At 53.1% G+C, this 19,873-nt stretch overlaps 1 protein-coding gene across 1 annotated transcript; it reads left to right on the top strand.

Moving 5' to 3' along the window:
• Window positions 1-2,047: 2,047 nt before the first annotated feature.
• COQ8B (coenzyme Q8B) lies at window positions 2,048-19,120 on the top strand. Its single transcript, XM_045784868.2, has 15 exons — window positions 2,048-2,099; window positions 2,523-2,627; window positions 2,763-2,882; window positions 3,030-3,096; window positions 4,893-4,970; window positions 7,873-7,995; window positions 8,140-8,225; window positions 9,475-9,615; window positions 9,704-9,785; window positions 10,525-10,618; window positions 12,491-12,632; window positions 12,779-12,886; window positions 14,928-14,993; window positions 17,820-17,906; window positions 18,285-19,120. Exons 2-15 carry the CDS (start codon window positions 2,526-2,528, stop codon window positions 18,564-18,566), a joined length of 1,578 nt encoding a protein of 525 aa, XP_045640824.2. The 5' UTR covers window positions 2,048-2,099; window positions 2,523-2,525; the 3' UTR covers window positions 18,567-19,120.
• Window positions 19,121-19,873: the final 753 nt, after the last annotated feature.

Below are 19,873 nucleotides of genomic sequence, written 5' to 3'. Positions count from 1 at the left end.
CAGATATTCCAGTAGCTCCCTCCCTTGCCTCTTTCAGGTCTTTATTCAAATGTTACCTCCTCCGTTACCTCCTCAGCGAGGTCTTCCCTGACCACTCAAAATCTGTTTAAACTTGGAGCGCCTGGGTGGCTCAGTCGTTAAGCGTCTGCCTTCGGCTCAGGGCGTGATCCCAGAGTCCTGGGATTGAGCCCCACATCAGGCTCCTCCGCTGGGAGCCTGCTTCTTCCTCTCCCACTCCCCCTGCTTGTGTTCCCTCTCTCACTGGCTGTTTCTCTCTCTGTCATATAAATAAATAAAATCTTTTTTAAAAAATCTATTTAAACTCAAAATCTCTCTACTCCTTGCCCCCTTCCCTGGTTTATTTTTCTCTTTAACATATGTCACCTTATTAAATATACTTATTTTTTTCGTTTATTTTGCCCCTCATTGGAAGCAAGCACCAAGAGAGTAAATATTTTTGTCTGGATTACCCCTTGTTGTGTCCCCTAGAAAAGCCTAGAAAAGCATATGATAAGTGCTTAGTAGGAAATTTGGAAAGAATGACTTTTCCATAAGAAATTTCTCTCATGTAATAGAACTCTTGTTCTGTACCAGGTCTTGCGCCAAGCTCATTACAGACACTATTTCACTGCATCTCTTTCTCTAACACGGAGCAAGACAGGATCCACAGCCCCATTTTACAGATGGAACACTGAGGCTCAGAAATCTGCCAGCCTCTAGCCTTTGCTTGTAGCCTTTGATATGACCTCATAAAGGGAAAGCATGTAGCACCGGGCTTGGCACTATCAGCCACAGTCCTGTAGGGTTAATTATTGTCATAGGTGCTTTTTATATATTTTTGCCCCCAAGGGTGAGCTGTCACCCAGCTCCTGAGTCAGACCCTTACGTCTGGAGGGTGACAGGGGGTGTTTTGTCCTGAAGTTGAGTCATGTGGGAGTGGGGCATTGGGCACAGACCCAGGGCTCTAAAGTGAATCATCTCTTCACAGACCGGTGAGAAATCATAGCAGGAGCCCCCTAACAAATCATACAGGCTGGGAAGATGAAATCCAGAGAGTTGGGGCTCTTCTGAGGTCATAGCACAGGGACAGAGACAGGGAGGTCTGGTTCCAACAAAAGGGGTTAGACAGTTGGGGTGGGGGGAGGTTACGTGAGGAAAGCGTCACATCCCTCCTTCTCCCAGTGGTGGGAAAGATGCCCCAGCCAGCTGCTTCTATTCCAGACTGTGAGGAGGGGTGAGTCAGCCTATTGTGGGGGGAGCAGGCTTTAAGCCTGCCTGCCCTCCCCCCGCCCCCCAAACACACACCCAGATGGGCTGGGAGCTGGTTTTCTGGGATGCCAGGGCTCCTGACTCAGCAGTGGGAATCTTGGCTGAGTGTGTTCTGGGAAATGTCAGGCCTACAGGAAACGGAGGGCTCCCACTCACACCATCTCGCAGGTGGGCGGGGAGCAGAGAGAGAGAGCAGGCAGTATGAGAGAACAGGGGCCCAGTGTGCAAGGGGCTGAGTGTGAGGAGGTTTATGTGTACGGGAGAGTTGAGAGTATGAGGAGACAGTTGACAAGCAAGGCAAGGGGGGTTATATGTGCAAAGGAATAAGCTGGATGCAGGGATGTGGGTGTTTGAAGCAGAAGGTGGATATGCAAAGTGGAGGGGGGTCCCAGTGCAAGGGACATGTTTGCTGGGAAGATGTGTGTTCAAAGGAGAGACGTCCAGTCCGCTGGGGGTAAAAATAAGCAGGTTGGCAAGATGTTCGTGCAGAGAAGAGATGGGGAGTTTTTGCGGATGTTCGCAAAAAAGACGGTGTGGGGAAAAGAAAGGTCTGCCGCGCATACGCCACAGTGAGGTGCGTGGAAGGGCATAAAAGGGCACGTGTGCAGCCCCCGCGCTGCCCCCGCGGTGCCCCAACAATCCCAGCAGGCCCCAACGCCCACCCTTAGGCTCCGCCCCCAGTGCCGCCCCTCACGCACAGCGGGGCGTGCTACGCGCCAGTCAGTGAGCTGCTGCTCTGCCATTGGCTAGCTGACCGGAGGGGGCGGGCGTGCAGAGACTCCGGAAGCGCAAGAGGTTCCCGCATGTAGCGGACCCGGATCCTGGGAACAGTGGGTGCTTAGCAACGGGGGGAGGTGCCCAGTAACCGGCCGGGGGGGGGGGGGGAGAGGCAATTGTGGGTGCCTAGCAACAGAGAGGAAGGCGGTGCCTAGCAACGAGGGGGGCTCAGAGGAGTAAAGAGGTAGCCCTGGAGGATCTGTGGGTGTCTAGCAACGGGGGAGGACCCTAGCAACGATGGGGAGTGGGACAGGGCGAAAGTGGGTTTTGGGAGGTGCGCAGGAAGAGCTCTGGGTTCCTAGCAACCAGAGAGGGAGCCAGGAGAAACTGGGGAACTATTAACAGGAAAGGAAGTCTTTGGTGGGTGGGAATCTTAGGGTGGACACAGAGGAATGTGAGGGCTTAGCAAAGACAAGGGCAGAGCAGAGAGGTCAGTGCCAACTCCTACCCGAGTAATCCCTCCCATTCTCCCCCAGGCAATGTGGCTGGAGGTGGGGGGCTTACTACGGGGGACCTGTGGACAGCTGGGCCGGACTGTTGGTTTACCTTGTGGGGCCCTGGGGCCTGGGCCTCACTGGTGGGTAAGAGACTGGAGAGGGTCTCCAAGGGGGAGAGGATGAGGGAGGTTTTAGGGTGTAAAATGACAGGGAGGTATCCAAAAGGGTCACGCAGATCCCATGTCTTCTACTCCTTACCAATATCCACTTTTCTTGCAGGGACCATGTGGGGGTTCTTGGGCCCAAATGTTTCATAAGGATGGGCCTGGCAGAGGCCTGGGTGAGGAGGACATTCGCAGGATACGGGAAGCCCGGATCAGGAAGACCCCCCGGCCCCAGGTATCACTGTCTCCCACCCACCTAGCAGCACCCCCTGAAGGCAGCCGGCCTCCTAAGCTTGGGGAAGGGTATGGTGGCAGGTTGGGGTTGGACTCCCTGGGTACTGTGCTCCCCTTCCCACCCTCAGACCTTCTCCCCATTTCCCAGCTCAGCGACCGCTCTCGAGAACGCAAGGTGCCCGCTTCCCGCATCAGCCGCTTGGCCAACTTTGGGGGTAGGTGTGACTGTGGGAGATTGTGACCTAGATCAGAGGAGGCCACGTTTACAGAATTAAGCAAGGGGGAGAGGGTGAATCAGAGACAGGGAGAGGAGTGAGAGATGGAAAGAGAAGGAAGGCAAAGGCCTGCAAAGCCAAGAGAAATAGAGAGGAAGGTAACATTTATTGAGCATTTGGAATGTGCAAGGCCCGATGTACACTCGATCTCTCTGCACTGAATTGATGAGTGTTAGTTTCTACTCTATAGTTGAGGAAATGGAGGCAAAGGGAAGTGAAGTGACCTGACCCCAGATTATGCAGCAGGATTGTTCACACTTCAGGTCACAGTCTGCATGAAATAATTCAGGGGGTTGCAACCAACATTAAAAAGAATAGAATGGGGGGGCCCTGGGTGGTCAGTTGGGTAAACGTCTGACTTTGTCTCAGGTCATGATCTCAGGGTCCTCGGATGGAGCCTGAGCTCAGCTGGGAGCCTGCTTCTTCCTCTCCCTCTGCCTGTCTCCCTGCTCGTGCCTCTCTCTCTCTTTCTCTCTCTCTCTCTCAAATAAATAAAATCTTTTAAAAAAAAGAATAGAATGGAAAATATGGGTGTACATGTAGAATAAAGGAAATTCTTGTTTCGTGAAACATACATATATCTCTCTACTGTTATAATGCATGTGTCCTCTTTAGTGTGCATCATGGTTCAAAGATTCACAGTAGGAAAAGGAAGTTAAATACACTGGTTAGAACTTTGACACCAGGCTGCCCGGGGTTCAAGTGATTCTGCCTCATTCTCACTTTGTGACTCTGGACGAGTTACTTAACCTCTCTGAGCCTCGGTTTCCTTTTCTTTTTTTTTTTTTTTTAATTTTTTCAAAGATTTTATTTATTTATTCGACAGAGAGAGACAGCCATCGAGAGAGGGAACACAAGCAGGGGGAGTGGGAGAGGAAGAAGCAGGCTCATAGCGGAAGAGCCTGATGTGGGACTCGATCCCGTAACGCTGGGATCACGCCCTGAGCCGAAGGCAGATGATTAACCGCTGTGCCACCCAGGCACCCCTCGGTTTCCTTTTCTGTGAGGACAAAATGAGTTAATGCATATAAGTCACCAGGAATGGTTCCTGGCATGTAGCAAGCATCCAGAAAATGCCAGGTACGATGATTTGCAGAGATGGTGACTGTGAAAGAGGCAGAGAGACTCAAGATGTCTTTAGCAACAAGGAGACAGGAGGCAGAGGAAATCAAAGCCAGAGGGATAACATCAAAAGGAGGGACAGAGAGAAAGAGGCGTGAACTGATATGCCAGGAGGAGGGAAGGGGGAAGACGGAGATAACTAACTTAGACAAGGAGAGGTGAACATGAAGGTGAAGTGTGGACAGAGAAATGGGAGTCATAGGAAGACCGACCCAGGGGGGATCATTTCGGGGCCTTCTTACTCTTAGCCGCACACTAGAATCTCGGGATGCTTAAAATATATATATGAATTCCAAGGCTCATCTCAGGCCATAGAACCTCAGCCTCGTATTTACAAAAGCTCCTCACATGGCTCAGATGTGCAGCCAGGGGTGAGAACCGCTGACCCGGGAGACAGACGTGGACACAGTGATGGAGAAAGAGGTAGCCGCACCTCGAAGGGAGCCCCAAGGAGGGAGAGAGTAAGAGACTGAGTTGGGAACAGAGACAAGCAGAGAGTTGCCAACAGAGTGCTGGGGGACAGATTGCTTAGGGAGAGGCTGAGAGCAGATAGGGGGTCGAGGGACAAGGCCTGGGGGGCAGGCAGGCACCCAAGCTCCTCTCTCACTCCCCAGGACTGGCTGTGGGCTTGGGGCTGGGAGCGCTGGCTGAGGTGGCCAAGAAGTCCCTTCCAGGAGGACGTCTGCCATCAGGTGAGTGAGTGAGCCACACTGCCTGAGTTCAGACCCTGGCCTTGCTGTGTGACCTGGGCTGAGTGGCTTCACCTCTCTGGGCCCAGTTTTCTCATCTGGAGAATGCATGATCATGTACCCACCTCTCAGGGTCATCGTGAAGCCGCCTGTCGTGTGAGAAAAATAATTGGAGTTGAATTCCTAAAACTCTGAGCAGGAGAGAAAAGCTGAGAATAGGAGTGTCAGGGAAGGGGAGGGGTGTCTGTGCACAACAGAGAGAAAGACGTGTGTGGAGATTAGCACTGGGGGCTAAGATTCACCCACAAGCCTGTGTCCGGAAGCAAAAGTGGGGCTGGATATTTGGGGTGAGAAAGAGACTAAGGCCATAGTAACGACAGATGCAATGTGTGACCCATGATTGGATGTCAGCTTGAGAAAAATAACTGTTAAAGACTTTTGGGGACAACTGGGAACATCTGAATTTGGACTGAAGAGCAGCTAGAATTCTTGTTCATTTTCTGAGGCGTGATGATGGCCCTGTGATTGAGTAGGGGAATATCCTTATTTTTCGCACAGGTTGTGTGCAACTACAGGCAAATGGGCCTGCAAAAAATAAGGGCGAGTGTTTGGGCACATACACACAGATAAATTATGCAGGTGAGGCCGAAGGTGAAAAGTTTGAATCGGAAAAAAAAGAAAAAAGTTTGAATTGGAGATGCGGGTATCCGTGATGCTGTGCATGTGACTTTTCTGTTCATTTGGATTTTTTTTCTTTTTTTCAAAATGTTGGGTGTAAATGGAGGATTAGGCTTGAGGTAAGGCCAAACTGAGTCTACACCCTGCTTTGCCACTTCTGTGCTGTGTGACCCAGGGCCAGGCATTGTACCTCTCTGAATGTCTTGCTTCCTCACCTTGAAAATTGAGGCATTGGGGCGCCTGGGTGGCACAGCGGTTAGGGCGTCTGCCTTCGGCTCAGGGCGTGATCCTGGAGTTCCAGGATCGAGCCCCACATCAGGCTCCTTTGCTATGAGCCTGCTTCTTCCTCTCCCACTCCCCCTGCTTGTGTTCCCTCTCTCGCTGGCTGTCTCTATCTCTGTCAAATAAATAAATAAAATCTTTAAAAAAAAAAAAAAAAGAAAAGAAAATTGAGGCATTGGTAGTGCTTACTTTTTGGCTAATTGTGGGGATTCAGCCAGAGAATCCACAGAGACGCTTGGAATTCTGCCTGGCACAGGGCGAGCCCTAGCTAGATAAAGAGCTCAATAAAATTTTTTCATGAAATAAATAAAAGCTTAATAAACACTTTATTGAATAATCCTGTAATTTGCATGTGGAGCTGGGCACATCTCCTAAGTGTATAGCTTGGTTCGTTTTCACAAAGTGGATACATCTGTGTGCCCAGATCAAGAAACCCTAAGACAACAGTTCTCAAACTTTTCAGTCTCAGGATCCCAGCACCCCCTTACAACTTAGGGATGGATAAACAAAATATGTTATATTCGCACGATGGGACATTATTCCGCTATAAAAGAGAATAAAGTACTGATCCATGCTACAATGTGGATGAATCTTGAAAACTATGCTAAGTGAAAGAAGCCAGACACAAAAGGGTCACATACTGTATGATTCCATTCATATGAAATGTCCATGGAGACCACAGATTAATAGTTCCCAGGGACTCGGGAGGAGGTGGTTGGGAGAAATGGGGGAGGTGACTGCTAATAGGTGTGGGGTTTCTTTTTGGGCTGTGAAAATGTTCCAAAATTGCTTGCGGTGATAGTTGTACAACTCTGAATGTACTAGAAGCCATGAACTGTACTCCTTAAATGGGCGAGTTCACGATTTATGAATTATATCTCAATAAAAAATAGAATGAGAACCCCAGAGAACCTGCTTATGGATTATATTTTAGCGTTATATTTATGGATATTTACTGCATTAGAGATTAAAGTGGTTTTTTTATGTTTCAAGTTTTATTTAAATTCTAAATAGTTAACATATAGTATAATATTAGTTTCAGGAGAAAACAAATTTTTAGAACGCAGGAATACACACACACATGCATTCCATCAGCCGTCAGAGCAATGGCATCATCACAGGTCATGGAGTTTCTGGAAAACTCCACTGAGTATTTATGGGAGAATGAGAGTAAAAAAGGGGCAAATAACATTAATATAATTACGAAAATAGTTTTGATCTCACAGAGCCTCCTGAAGGGTCTCAGGGACCCTCAGGGTTCCCGGAACCACACTTCGAGAATCACTGCCCTCATTCTCCAGAAGCTCCTATCTGCCCCGTCTTGGCTACTCATGCCACCAAGGGAAACCACCGTCTTGGCTTCTGACTGCCACGATTAGTTGTGACTGGTTTTGCTCTTCACGCAATGTCATCAGACGGCGTGTCCTCATATGTGTCTGGCTGCTTTTGCTTCACATTCTGTCTGAGGGATGCCGCCATGTTGCTGTGGGTAGATGGCGGTGGTGTATGGCGTATTCAGTGCTGTTGGCGGTGGTGTATGGCGTATTCAGTGCTGTTGGCGGTGGTGTATGGTGTATTCAGTGCTGTTGGAGTCACTTTGTGACTGTTCCAGCATGCTTTTGTTCATTCTGTGGACAATTTGGGGACCATTGGGTTATTTCCAGTTGGGGACCATTTTGGAATAACTGTCAGCGGACACACATATGCCTTTTCTTGGGTATATACCTAGGAGAGAAATCACATCAGCTGCAGGTGTGTGCTCTGCTGGAAACTTCCCAAAGGGCTTGTGCCACAACACTCATCAGCAACGTGGTATTTAGACTGCTCCATACCCTTGTCAGCACTTGGTATTGTCGGTTTCATTTTAGCCATGCCGGCGGTTATGCAGTGGTGCTATCATGATTTTTTGTGGTCATAATACTAATGATTATTCTCTCCACTCCAGAGAGCAGCTCCCGGCCAGGCTCCAGCCCTTTCCTGTCAGAGGCCAATGCCGAACGGATTGTGCAGACCTTGTGTACAGTTCGGGGGGCTGCCCTCAAGGTTGGCCAAATGCTCAGCATCCAGGGTACGGCATGACCCTCAATTCCTGACCCTGGACCTCACTCCTTCCGCACCCCCACCCACCCGCCAGCACCGCCTTCAGATATTCCGGCAGAGGCCCCGCCTCGCCTCCTCCCTCACGGCTGCTCTTGTCTCCCTGTCTCCCCAGACAGCAGCTTCATCAGTCCTCAGCTGCAGCGCATCTTCGAGCGCGTCCGCCAGAGCGCCGACTTCATGCCGCGCAGGCAGATGCTGGTGAGTGCCCGTCAGGAGGCTGGTGAGGGAGGCGTGCTCCACCTGCCTGACACTCCCCCACCCCTCAGGCTTCATTGCTGAAGCCTCAGTTTCCCCATCTGTAAAATGGGGATCACTAAAGCACACATCTCAGAGAGTTGTTGAGATGATGACATGAGGGAATGGTGCAGAGTACTTAGTTCAGTCCCTGGTGGGCTCAGGGCTCTGTCACGGCTACTAAAGAGGCAGGAAGTGGCTAGGGGCCGGACTTTGTGAGTGCAAATCCTGGCCCTGCCAGGTACTGCCTGAGTGATCTCAGACATGTGGCCTGACCTCTCTGTGCCTCAGTTACCTCATCTGTAATTGGCCAGAGTGGTAACAACACCCACATCCTAGGGTTACGTAAATTAGTATATGTAAAGCACTTCGAAAGGGCCCCTGACACACCGTGAGTGACATGCAAGTTGTTGCTATTATTAGTACTACGCTTTTTTAAAGATTTATTTACTTGAGAGAGAGTGCAGGCATGTGAGTGGGGGCAGTGGGGGAGGGGCAGGGAGAGAGAATCTCAAGCAAACTCCACACTGAGTGCAGAGCCCGACATGGGGCTCGATCTCACAACCCTGAGATCATGACCCGAGCTGAAATCAAGAGTCAGATGCTTCACCAACTGAGCCACCCAGGCGTCCCCAGTACTAGTTTTTTTAATTAAAGGAGATCATGTCTGTAAATAGGTTGGTGCAGCACGTGGCACCCAGTAAGTGCCCAAGACATGAACTGTTCTTCTAGTGATTGGGTAAGGGTGTGGAATCCTCATCCAGCTGCCTACCTTCCTTCCAATCTCTGCTCTGCTCACTTGCCTGGTGACCCTGCGTCATTATGGCCCCTCTCCAAGCCACTCCGGACAGGTCCCGGCCCACAGGAAGCCCTCCGTAAATGTTGGCTCTTCCTTATTGCATTAACTTCGAGCTGATAATACAATCTAGGAGTAGAATGAAGGAGTAGCAGTCCCCACAGTACCCCACACAGCCTTGGGAGTACAGGCTGAGGCTGGGCCTCCCAGTCTGCCAGCACCTGGCTTGCCACCTCGGCCAAGAGACTTCTCTGTGAGCCTCAGTCTCCTCATCTGTAAAGATGGGTAGTAGCCAGGAGCATAGCCCAGAGCCCAGCATATGGTGAATGGGCTTATTCACATAAAAAGCACTCAGCATAGGGAGTGAACTCAGCTGCCCGTAACTGCAATGATGATTGTTTCAACCACTGTCCCCAGAAAGTTCTCGAAGAGGAACTCGGCAGGGACTGGCAGGCCAAGGTGGCCTCTTTGGAGGAGGTGCCCTTTGCTGCTGCCTCCATCGGGCAGGTGCACCAAGGCGTGCTGAGGGACGGGACAGAGGTGGCTGTGAAGATCCAGGTGAGGGGGGAGGCGGGGCAGGGCTGGGAGTGGGCACCCTGCTGTCCCAGAGGAATGACTCCCGCCCTCCGTCCTTCCCTGCTCACAGTACCCAGGCGTGGCCCAGAGCATCCAGAGTGATATCCAGAACCTGCTGGCGGTGCTTAAGATGAGCGTGGCCCTGCCGGAGGGTGAGGCGCCACTCCACCCCGAGTGTGGGAGGGATGCCCCGAAGGGAGAAAGTGGGGCTGGATGGAGAAGACACGCCAGCTCGGGGCAGGGTGTGCCCGAATGTGTGAGCGTGGGCGAATGTGCAAGTCTGTGTGTTTGCGACAGAAAGAAGGGACACCAAGGCAGGGAGACCCCAGGGAGTCTGAATGTGTGGGAAAAAGCCAAACTTAGAGATTCTGACAGACCCAGAGACAGAAGCCCGCACTGAAATTCAGAAGCAGATACACAGGGTGCCCAGAGAGGGCCTGGCGGTCTGGGAAAGAGCCACAGAAGCAGGAAGGGAGTGTAAGCGGGACCTCATGTGTGGGTGCGTGTGTATGTGTGCGTGTGTGTGGCCTGGAAGTAAGATTTTGAAGCCCTGAGGACAGCATGAGAGACTATGAAACAGACAGGGTAGGTAGCATGTGTGACCATGAAAGAGATGCCTGGGGCCTGGCATGCGTTCCTAAGAAAGAGACCCCAGGAGGGAGGCTGCAGGAGAGGCCGCAGCTGTGTGAAGGATGGAGGGGAGGTGTGTGTGGACAGATGATGTAGTAAAAGGCATGGAGCAGAAGGTGTGAGGGACTGTGACAGACAGACAGACAGTGAGAGACATGACTGGCAAGAGAAGACACCCCTGAGTGGAAGCCTGGGGCGGGGGTGGCTGTCATGGTGGGGACAGGCTGTGGCCTTCCCTGCCTGACATGGCTGCCCCCTCAGGCCTGTTTGCTGAGCAGAGCCTGCGGGCCTTGCAGCAGGAGCTGGCCTGGGAGTGTGACTACCGTCGTGAGGCAGCTTGTGCCCAGAACTTCAGGTGAGCTGAGCCCCCTGCAGGCCCCCCAGGACCCCTTGCTCCCCTCCCAGGATGAGCGGGAAGTGGACGTCTCCACAGTGGCTGGCAGCTGGAGGCCTGGGGTAGAGCCAGCAAACTCTTTTTCTTCTCATTTGTTCATCCCTCCCTCCATTCACTCCTCACTTGATTTATCCCCTGTGTCCTCTGTGAGCGGGGGCACGTCACTTCCTCTCTCTGTGAATTTTCTCACCTGTCAAATGGGATGCATGACCACTGTCGTCTAGTGGGGGAGATGGACTTGTCAACAGGCCCTTAGTTACACCATGAAATACCGCCACACCACTGGACGGACAAAGCATACACAGCCTGACAGCATCACGGGCGGGAGAGAACGGGGCTCCAGGCCATCCCTTAGCCACTGTGGGCAGGAGGAGGCTTTGAGATAAGCATTTTGGAGAGCAGCCTGGCCTCATCGAGGCCCAGTATTCATATACAACCTGGTAACCACCCTCCTTGCTAAACAAATGCTCTAGGGACACTTTGGCTGGTGTACACCATCAGCCTGTTCCAGAATGCTCAGAGCAGCGGTCGCCCCAAACTGGACACGACCCAAATCTATCAAGTTCATCCAGCAAGGTGGATAAATAAATAACGGTATATTCACCAGCGGAATATCATACAGCAGCGAAAATGAATGAACTCAGCTACAGGGGAACAATAGGGTTGTGTCTTAGAAGCATCGTGGTGTGCAGCAGTTAATTGCACCCAGTGAGGTCCTCCCCTCATGGCCCATGGGTGTCCTGGGCCAAGGTCTGTAGATACGGCGCGAGAGCAGGGGCAGCAGAGGGCAGTGGTCCTGGGCATGGGCCCTGGACTCAGATGTGGGATCCAATCCCAGGTCAGCCCTTTACTGGCTGGGTGGCCTGAATCCGCACCCTCAGGAGAGCATCCTCCTCATAGGGGGGTGAGGGGAAAAAGGGGATCGTGTCCATTAAATGCTTGGCACAGGGCCTGGCCTGTGAGGAGCGGTTCAAACATCCGAGATTTTATAAACAGTGACAAAAATACAAGAAGTGGGACCCTGAAGAGAAGAGTATGAAGTGAGCTTGGCCGGGACACACCTCTGCGGGATCTGGAAACCCCTTCCCTCCAGGATTTCCCAGTGCCCTTAGAATAAAACCTGGATCATTCCCCAGCCCTCCCCATCGCCCTACCCGCCCCCCAGCCATCCCACAGGTCTCAGCCACGGATTTTGCTCATATTCTTTGCCTCCCAAATCTTACACTGACGCGCTTAACTCAATCTGTTATTGGTCTGCCCGTATATGTGTTAAGAGTATGGTCTCTGGTGTCTGGGGGGCAGGCCCAGAGCTCATCCACTGCTGTCACGCATCGTCCCACACAGGGACGGACACCAGGAAGGAGTCAGTACTAACTGGTGTTCAGAGTAATGACTCCAAGGAGTGGCCAGTGAGTATCACTGTGGACTTGGAGATTTGTATATCAGCAACTCTTTTTCTGAAAAGGTTAATTCATAAACTGATGAAAAAGTAATGCTCATCAGGCTTAATACATGGAGCTCTATCCTGGGGCAACCGGAAGTCACAGACGTGTTTCCGGTAGGGAAGTGGTAACTGGGGCTCCAGCAGCACCCAGCTTAGGGATAGGGATAGGCACAGAGTAGGCACTACGGAGATACTTGATGAATGAGTGAATGAATGAATGTCAGTCCAGCCAGGTATTGGCCATCACTCAGGACAGACAGGCAGGAGGGGGGGAGGCAAGACATAGACTGTTCAGGGAGTGCTTCTCAGAAGAAGAGGAGGAGGCCTTGAGCTGGGCCACGGGGGCCTGAAGCATGAAGTCTCGTCCCTTCCCCTCCCTCCTGCCCCAGGCAGCTGTTGGCAGATGACCCCTTCTTCCGGGTACCGGCTGTGATTAAGGAGCTGTGCACAACGCGGGTGCTGGGCATGGAGCTGGCTGGAGGGGTCCCCCTGGACCAGTGCCAGAGCTTGAGCCAGGACATCCGGAACGAGGTACGGGGTCTCGAGGGACAGTAGGGAGGACGCTGCCTCTGGGCAGGGCTCGTAGGGCTGGCCAAACCCACAGTCCGCCTCCCGGCCAGAGAGAGCTTTATAGGAGTGGACGACTGTGAGATGTCTGTTACTCCTCCCTGCTCCAGATCTGCTTCCAGCTCCTGAGGCTGTGTCTGCGGGAGCTGTTTGAGTTCCGATTCATGCAGACGGACCCCAACTGGGCCAACTTCCTGTATGATGCCTCCAGCCACCAGGTTGGTTCTTTACGATGTGGATCACGGTACATCAGATGCTTTAACAGATAATTCCCTATATTTCAGTAGCACAACACAATAGCAGTTATTATCCACATGACGGGCTGGAGTGGCCCTCCTCCACATGGTGACTCAGGGACCCAGGCTCCTTCCCGTCTGTGATTGTGCCATCCCCTAGGCCTTGCAGTGCTCTCCTTCCAGTGAAAGGGGAAAGAGAGGTTAAGAGGGTAGTGCCCTGCCTAATTGCTTTGGCCAGAACTGACACATTGTTTCCCATACCATTCCATTGAGAAGAATTGGTCACATGGCCTATCTAGGTGCAAGGGTTGTTGGGAAATGGAATCTCCGCTAGGCAGTGGTTCCCTAGCGGCACAACTTTTGGAAGGCAGTTAGTCATCACTCCCACACCCGGCTTTCATTTAACACACCAAGATTCTGCTGCCCCTTGACAGTGATGCCAAGACAACCCTAGTCCTCGCCTTCTCAGAGTTCCCAGTCCAGTGGAGGGACCCACATGTGACCAGATGGTGATAACCAAGTATTTAGCACCATGATGGGGAAGCACAGGCCAGAGTGGTCAGTGACAGGGGAGGCACAGGGGGCTATGGGGAGCCAGGGAAAGTGGCTGACCCGGCACAGGGTAGGTGAGGTCAAGGTAGGCTTCTCAAAGGAAGTGCCATTAAAGCTGAAACCAACCAGAAAGATGAGAAGGGGACGGCCACCTGAAGAGCAGGGAAGAGTGTTCCTGGCAGAGGACACAGGGTGGCCAATGGCCTGGGGTAAGGGTTTGGACTGAAAGTGAACGTGGCTGCCAAACGCTCTCCAAAGTGATCTGTACCCATTCCATCCCCAGATGGATCTTTCGAAAACACAAATCTGGCCAAGCTGTCCCTTCCACAGCTCCCCAGCCCCTTGAGGATCAAGTCTGAGCCCTTTGCTGAGTGCAGTGTGGTCCCGCTGAGTCTCTAGCCTCAGTCCCTTGCCACTGCCTCCCTGCTAAGTGCACAGATAGCCTGTGTCGCTGCTAGGCTCACACCATAGGGAAGTGTTTTTCTAACTCAGGGTGAGGGGGGCAGTGATATGAGTCCTGACATCAATTTATTGGGTCTCTACAGCATTTTTTGTTTTAAAGCCACGGAATAGAAGATACCATTGTGCCGCAGATGGAAGGGATCCATATTATTTCAGGATGCTTTTGTTTGACTTTATATTTCGGTGTGCCTGGGCCCTGGTGCCCAGATACAATCTGTATTTCTTGCTATGGGTTGTGATCAATAGTGTGAATTCCACTGCCCTGGAGAAACTCTTATACATGTGCCCATCAGGTGCTGTTTTTAATAGTAAAACCCAAAACAACCACAGTGTCCATCAGCCAGATAAATGCACTGTGATATATTCACACGATGAAGTCCTTCACAGAAAAAATGAACGAGCTAGGGCTGCCCATAGCAATGGGGATAAGTTGCAAAACCATGTTGGGCACAAAGAACGAGCCACAGGATAACTGTCATAAATACCGTTTATATGAAGTTTTAAAATACGCAAAACATGCCTATTTATTGTTCACAGGTACACACATATGTAGAGAATGTAGAAATGCACACATGGGAGTTTCAGGAAATGATAGTTTAGTAATGATAATCTCAGGAAAGTGGTGACCCTGGAAGAGAGGATGGGGGGTTGGGATCAGGCCGGGGTCCCTGGGAGGCTCTGCCTGGATTGGTAATATTTACTATTTTAAGTGGAGTGCTGGGATATGTGGGTGTTCATTTTATTTTTCCACATATTTTATTATTCTTTAGATTTTTTTCTATACCTAAAACATATTATTATAAAGATAGGACCAACAATATAAAAGCAAGGTCCTTCAGTTTCATATGGGGGTGGGTAAGTGTGGAGATGGGAGGCCAGGAATCCAGGCAGGCAGCAGGGCGGGGACTCTGACGAGGGACAGTGTGGGAATGGACCTGGGGCCCCCCACCTCAGACAGTGGGGAGTGGTGGTGGACTCCCAGCATCCCTTTCACCTTCCCTTGTCCCAGGTGACCCTGTTGGACTTTGGTGCAAGCCGAGAATTTGGGACCGAATTCACAGACCATTACATCGAGGTGAGTCCCTCCACCCCTGGGGGCTTTGAAGGGCCTCAATCCTGATCCTGAGGTGAGGGTGAGAAGGAGATATATAGTATCTGGAATTAAGAAATTGTAAATAATAGCAGTAGTAATAGCTAATAAATAAAAAGCCCTTAATATGATGTCAGGTACTGTTTTAGGTTGCTATCCATGGTAACTGATCTAAACCATAGAGTAACTGTATGGGGTCAGGACTATTTTTAAGCACTTTTTAAAAATTGTATTTATTTATTTGAGAGAGAGAGAGCACACACGAGTGGGGGGAGGGGCGAGGGGGAAGCAGACTCCCTGCTGAGCAAGGATCCCAATGTGGCACTGGATCCCAGGACCCTGATATCATGACCTGAGCTGAAGGCAGACACTTAACACACTGAACCACCTAGACGCCCTGTGTTAGGACCATTTTTAGTCCCACTTTACAGCTGAAGTTCCTGGAGCTCAGAGAAGTGAAGTCACTTGGCCCAGGTCACAGCAGACCTGGGATTCAGACTCAGGGAGCCTAGGTCCAGAGCCCATGCTCCCAAACCCTGACTAGCCCCTGTTGGCCCACAGTGGCCATCCTGCCCCTTCCCCACACCCCAGGCTGTCCCCGGCCTTGGTATTCAGCCTTACACTAGCATACCTCCCTGGCCGGCTCCTCCTTGGGGGGCAGCTCTCTCCCCAGGAACATCTGTTGCCCATCATTTCTACCCACCTACCTAAGGCATATATCTCATTAATTTGTTGAGATTGGCTACTTGGCATGGGTCTTCTACTCATTTACTCATCAATTCCAACATTCTCTGACACCCCCCTGTGCCCAGCCCTGTTCTGGGCAATACCAACCCAGTGACTAATCAACCCAGTCTCCGCCTTCACGGAGCTCACAGACTAGGATGGGGATAAACAGTAAGAACCCAGAGTGGTCAGGGCTGGAATGGGGGAGCACAGGAGACTGTGGGAGCCCCGAGGAGGAGCCTGGGCCAGCCTAGGGGGTCAGGGAGAGCTTCCTGGAGGAAGAGGCATCAAGAGTTGAGACCTGAGGGATGAGACCAATCAGGAAGAGGCAAGGAAAGTATTCCAGACTGATAAACCTCCAAAGGCCAAGAGGAGAGAAGGGATATTTCCATTAGAGCAACGCTTCTCAAACTTTAGTGTCTATGAGACGCTCACGGCCCCCACTACCAGCATGAGCCTAATAAATGCAGACCGTGGTCTGGAGGCCGGCATAAGATGCTGCATTTCTAACACTCCCAGCTGATACCAAAGCTACTGGTACAGGAACCACACTTTGAGTAGTCAGTCCTCGAGGACCAAAGGGAAGTTCGTTTCTGACTGGGCCAGCAGGTGAGGAGTGGAGCAGGAGCCAGCTATGAGGCTGCAACCAAATCACCCTGAGTCTGGAAAGCCGCGCTTTGCACCTTGTACTTTATCCGGGTGCTGTGGGGACCCACAGAAGGGATTTGAGCAGGGGAGGGACAGAGCATTAGAAAACTCCCTCAGGACAGCAGGTAGCCTGTCAGACTGGGGGCTGGGAGCCCAGGGAAGGGAAGAGAGGACAAGGCCTGGGGCTCTGGCTTGGGGACTGGGGGATGGTGGGGCCACCCCTGACATAGGAATAGGAAGGAGGAGCTGGCAACCCCCTCGCCCCCCCCCCCACACACACACAAAGTCTCCTTAGGCCCTCTCTCCAGGCCACTTGAGGCACAAAGCCATGGCCTTTCTCTGGGTAGCTGGGACATCTTGTGTGTCCCCCTACCCACCCCCCTCCAGGCCTATTTGGCATGGCTCTCCTCCGGTCTCCCCAGCCTTTTCCAGTTTAAAAAAGCCCCGTCACACTGGTCCCTGAGGACCACAGGCCTGACAGATGGCCAGACAGCCTCGGGCAGGGGGAGCTGAGACAGACTAGAACTGCCAGATTGAATCCTGTATTCCCCTTCCTCCCGAGAAAGTGGTTAAGGTTTTCCCTCCTGGCCTTGCTATTTCCGTGAAGTTGGGACCTTCACATCCATCTCCTAATAACGGTAGCTCCTCACGGTCACGGCGGTTCCTACATGCAGGCACAGTGCCGTGCCCTCCACAGACACCTCCTCCTGCCTCCCAGCAACCCCCGTAAGGAAGAGCTTTTCATCATCCCCGCTTCACAGATGAGAAAGCAGAGGCAGGCCCAAGGCAAAGTGCCTTGCCCAGACTCTCTCAGCCAGCAAGTGGCAGGGCTGGGATGAAGCCTCGCACCCTCAACTCAACTCCTGCTCTCCCCACGTGCACCCATGGCTGGAGAGGTGCATCGCTCCACACACTAATTTGCTAAGCAGAGGTTCACCAAGGGCCTCCTGAATGCCAGGCCTTGTCCCACAAGTCCGGTTGGGACTAAACCTAGCCGGCATCCCTGGGACTCCAAGCCCGGTGTAGGAGACAGACATCAACCAGGCAGGTACAGAGATTGCCCAGTGGCAACCGCAGTTGGAGTTCTGGGTCATGGTCACATCCTTGTCCAGTTGAATGTTTGGACCCATGAATAGCACTTGACATTTAATTTCCTCCAGCTGTTGCACCGTGGTAGTTTCCAGGCAGGCTCTACATTCTAGGCCAGGTGGGAAAAAACCCTGACTACCCCCTCACCACCCTGCCCACATACACACACCCAGGCTCTGGAACAGTCCTGAGGGAGATAGAGACAGGGGCAAGGTGAGGAGGGAGAGGCTTCTAGGGGAGAGGGCTTAAGTAGACCAGAATGTAGGGAGGGCCAGGCCAGTTTTCAAGACTCCTCCTTGAACCCCACTCCCTTGGCCTTTGACCTCTGCCAAACACCCATTTCCCTAGGTGGTGATGGCAGCAGCCAATGGAGACAGAGACCGGGTCCTGCAGAAATCCCAGGACCTCAAATTCCTCACGGGCTTTGAAACCAAGGTTGGTGGGCTGCTTATCTCTACTGGGGGGCTCTGGGGAGGAGTGGGGGGAATGGAGGCTGCTTGGCTACTCAGAGACCCTAGGAAAATGGGCCCCATTTATCTATTCTAGAGGGAGAGAGTAGGGGGCTGCTAGTGGGTACTGGGGGTGGGGAAGTGGAGGCTGTTTCTCTGGTGTAGAGAATGAGGGCTACTTGTCTCCTGGAGGTTCTGAGAGGAAGTAAAGGGCCATTTTGGGGAGGCCTAGGGGCTCTGGAAGGAATGGAGGCTGCCTATGACTCCTCAGGGAGTAGGGGGCTTGTGTTTATACTTGAGAGTGCTCGTTAAGTGGGGGGCTGTACCTCAACACACCGTGCCTCTTGTTCTCCCCTATCCATAGGCATTTTCTGATGCCCACGTGGAGGCAGTGATGATCCTGGGGGAGCCTTTCGCCACCCCGGGCCCCTATGACTTCGGGGCAGGTGACACTGCCCGCCGAGTGCAGGGCCTCATTCCCGTGCTGCTGCAGCACCGGCTGCGCCCACCACCCGAAGAGACCTACGCCCTGCACCGCAAGCTGGCAGGGGCTTTCCTGGCCTGCACCCGCCTCCGCGCCAACATCGCCTGCCGGGACCTCTTCCAGGACACCTACCACCGCTACTGGGCCAGTTGCCAAGCATAGCCACTGCCTGCGGCCTCCTGACCAAAAGGGAAGTCTGGTCAGACCCCGTAGACAGCCTCCATCCCAGGATTCTGGCCCCAAAGCAGGCCATCCCCTGCTGTCCATTCTCCTGCAGGTCGGGGAGCACCCCCTTTGGGCTTCCCAGTCTTGCCTAACTCCCTTCCTGGGGGCTGGGCAACCCTGAGGCTAGGGAGCTCCCAGCTTCACAACCCCATAGCCTGCTCTCCCCACTCCAGAGTGGGCATCCAGGAACTCTGCGCCAGGGATTAATTTATTTTTGCCAACATTTAAGAGCCTTAGGGCCCCTGCCCGCTGGCATGCATAACCAGACTCCTGTAGGTGGGGAGCCCCTCACCTCTGCCTCAGGTCTCCCACGGATCTGGACAGTGAAAGGGGAGGGCGGTGGTTGGTGGAGGCAGCCCTCACCTTTGCTGCCCTCACCCCTCTACCAGCTGCGTTCTCCCCATTCTCCCGGGCTCCATCTTTTCTGTGTGTTGGGAGGGGGTAGGGGAGGGGGTTTGAAACTTCAGATGGAATAAAAGCGGCCTTCCCCCTCCCGTCTCCTTTCACTGCGCTGGGGGGTGGGGCGGGGGGCGGGGAGGAGCTCTCAGCCAGCCTCCAGGTGCAGATGGCCAGCCCCCTCCCATCCTCTGGTCTGAAAGCCCCAACCCAGCCTAGGCCATCTGTTGCCGGGAACCTCCTTCTACCCTTTCCCTCCCACCCGCCCCTCTTCCCGCCCCTCCCGCACGTGCTGACCACCTGCTCGAAAGGCTGTGGCAGCTGAGAAGGCCTGCCCCCCCCTCCCAGCCTCCCCGCTCCCTCCCCTCAGCTCCCGGCAACCTCGCCTTTGCTAATGGGCCGTAATGCCCCTGCCAGCTGCTTTGCCAAACCCACAGGACTGAGCGGGAGCGGGGGTGCAGTGGTGACCGGAACCGCGCGCTGGTCCCAACCCGGCGCCCCCGCCCCCAAAGCCGAACCGCTCGCGCACTAGGACGCCGGGGTCTCTTCATTCCCCCTCCCCTTCCTTGCAAAAAGTGCCTCGTCACCGCTTCTGCCCGCCCCCGCTGGGCTGGGAGAACCGTGGGGTTAGCTAGAAGATTTGGGTATGTGGGGCGGCAGAGAGATTCCCGAAGCAACTCTTTTACGGACGTGGAACAGAAGGGGACCTGAGGTCAAGAGTCACAGAGGGGAAGAGAGCCCACGCCTGGACGGGCCTGGGGGAAGGTCTCTGCGAGGCTCACATGCTGGCTCAGCCAAGGACTGGCCAATGGGCGTGGCGGGGCGGTGGCCGCACCAGAGAAGGCGGG

The sequence above is a fragment of the Ursus americanus genome, chromosome 21, assembly GCF_024610735.1.
Source record: "Ursus americanus isolate L20-20 chromosome 21, mUrsAme1.1.p, whole genome shotgun sequence".
NCBI lineage: Eukaryota > Metazoa > Chordata > Mammalia > Carnivora > Ursidae > Ursus > Ursus americanus.
This window is presented reverse-complemented; position numbering and strand designations above follow the sequence as displayed.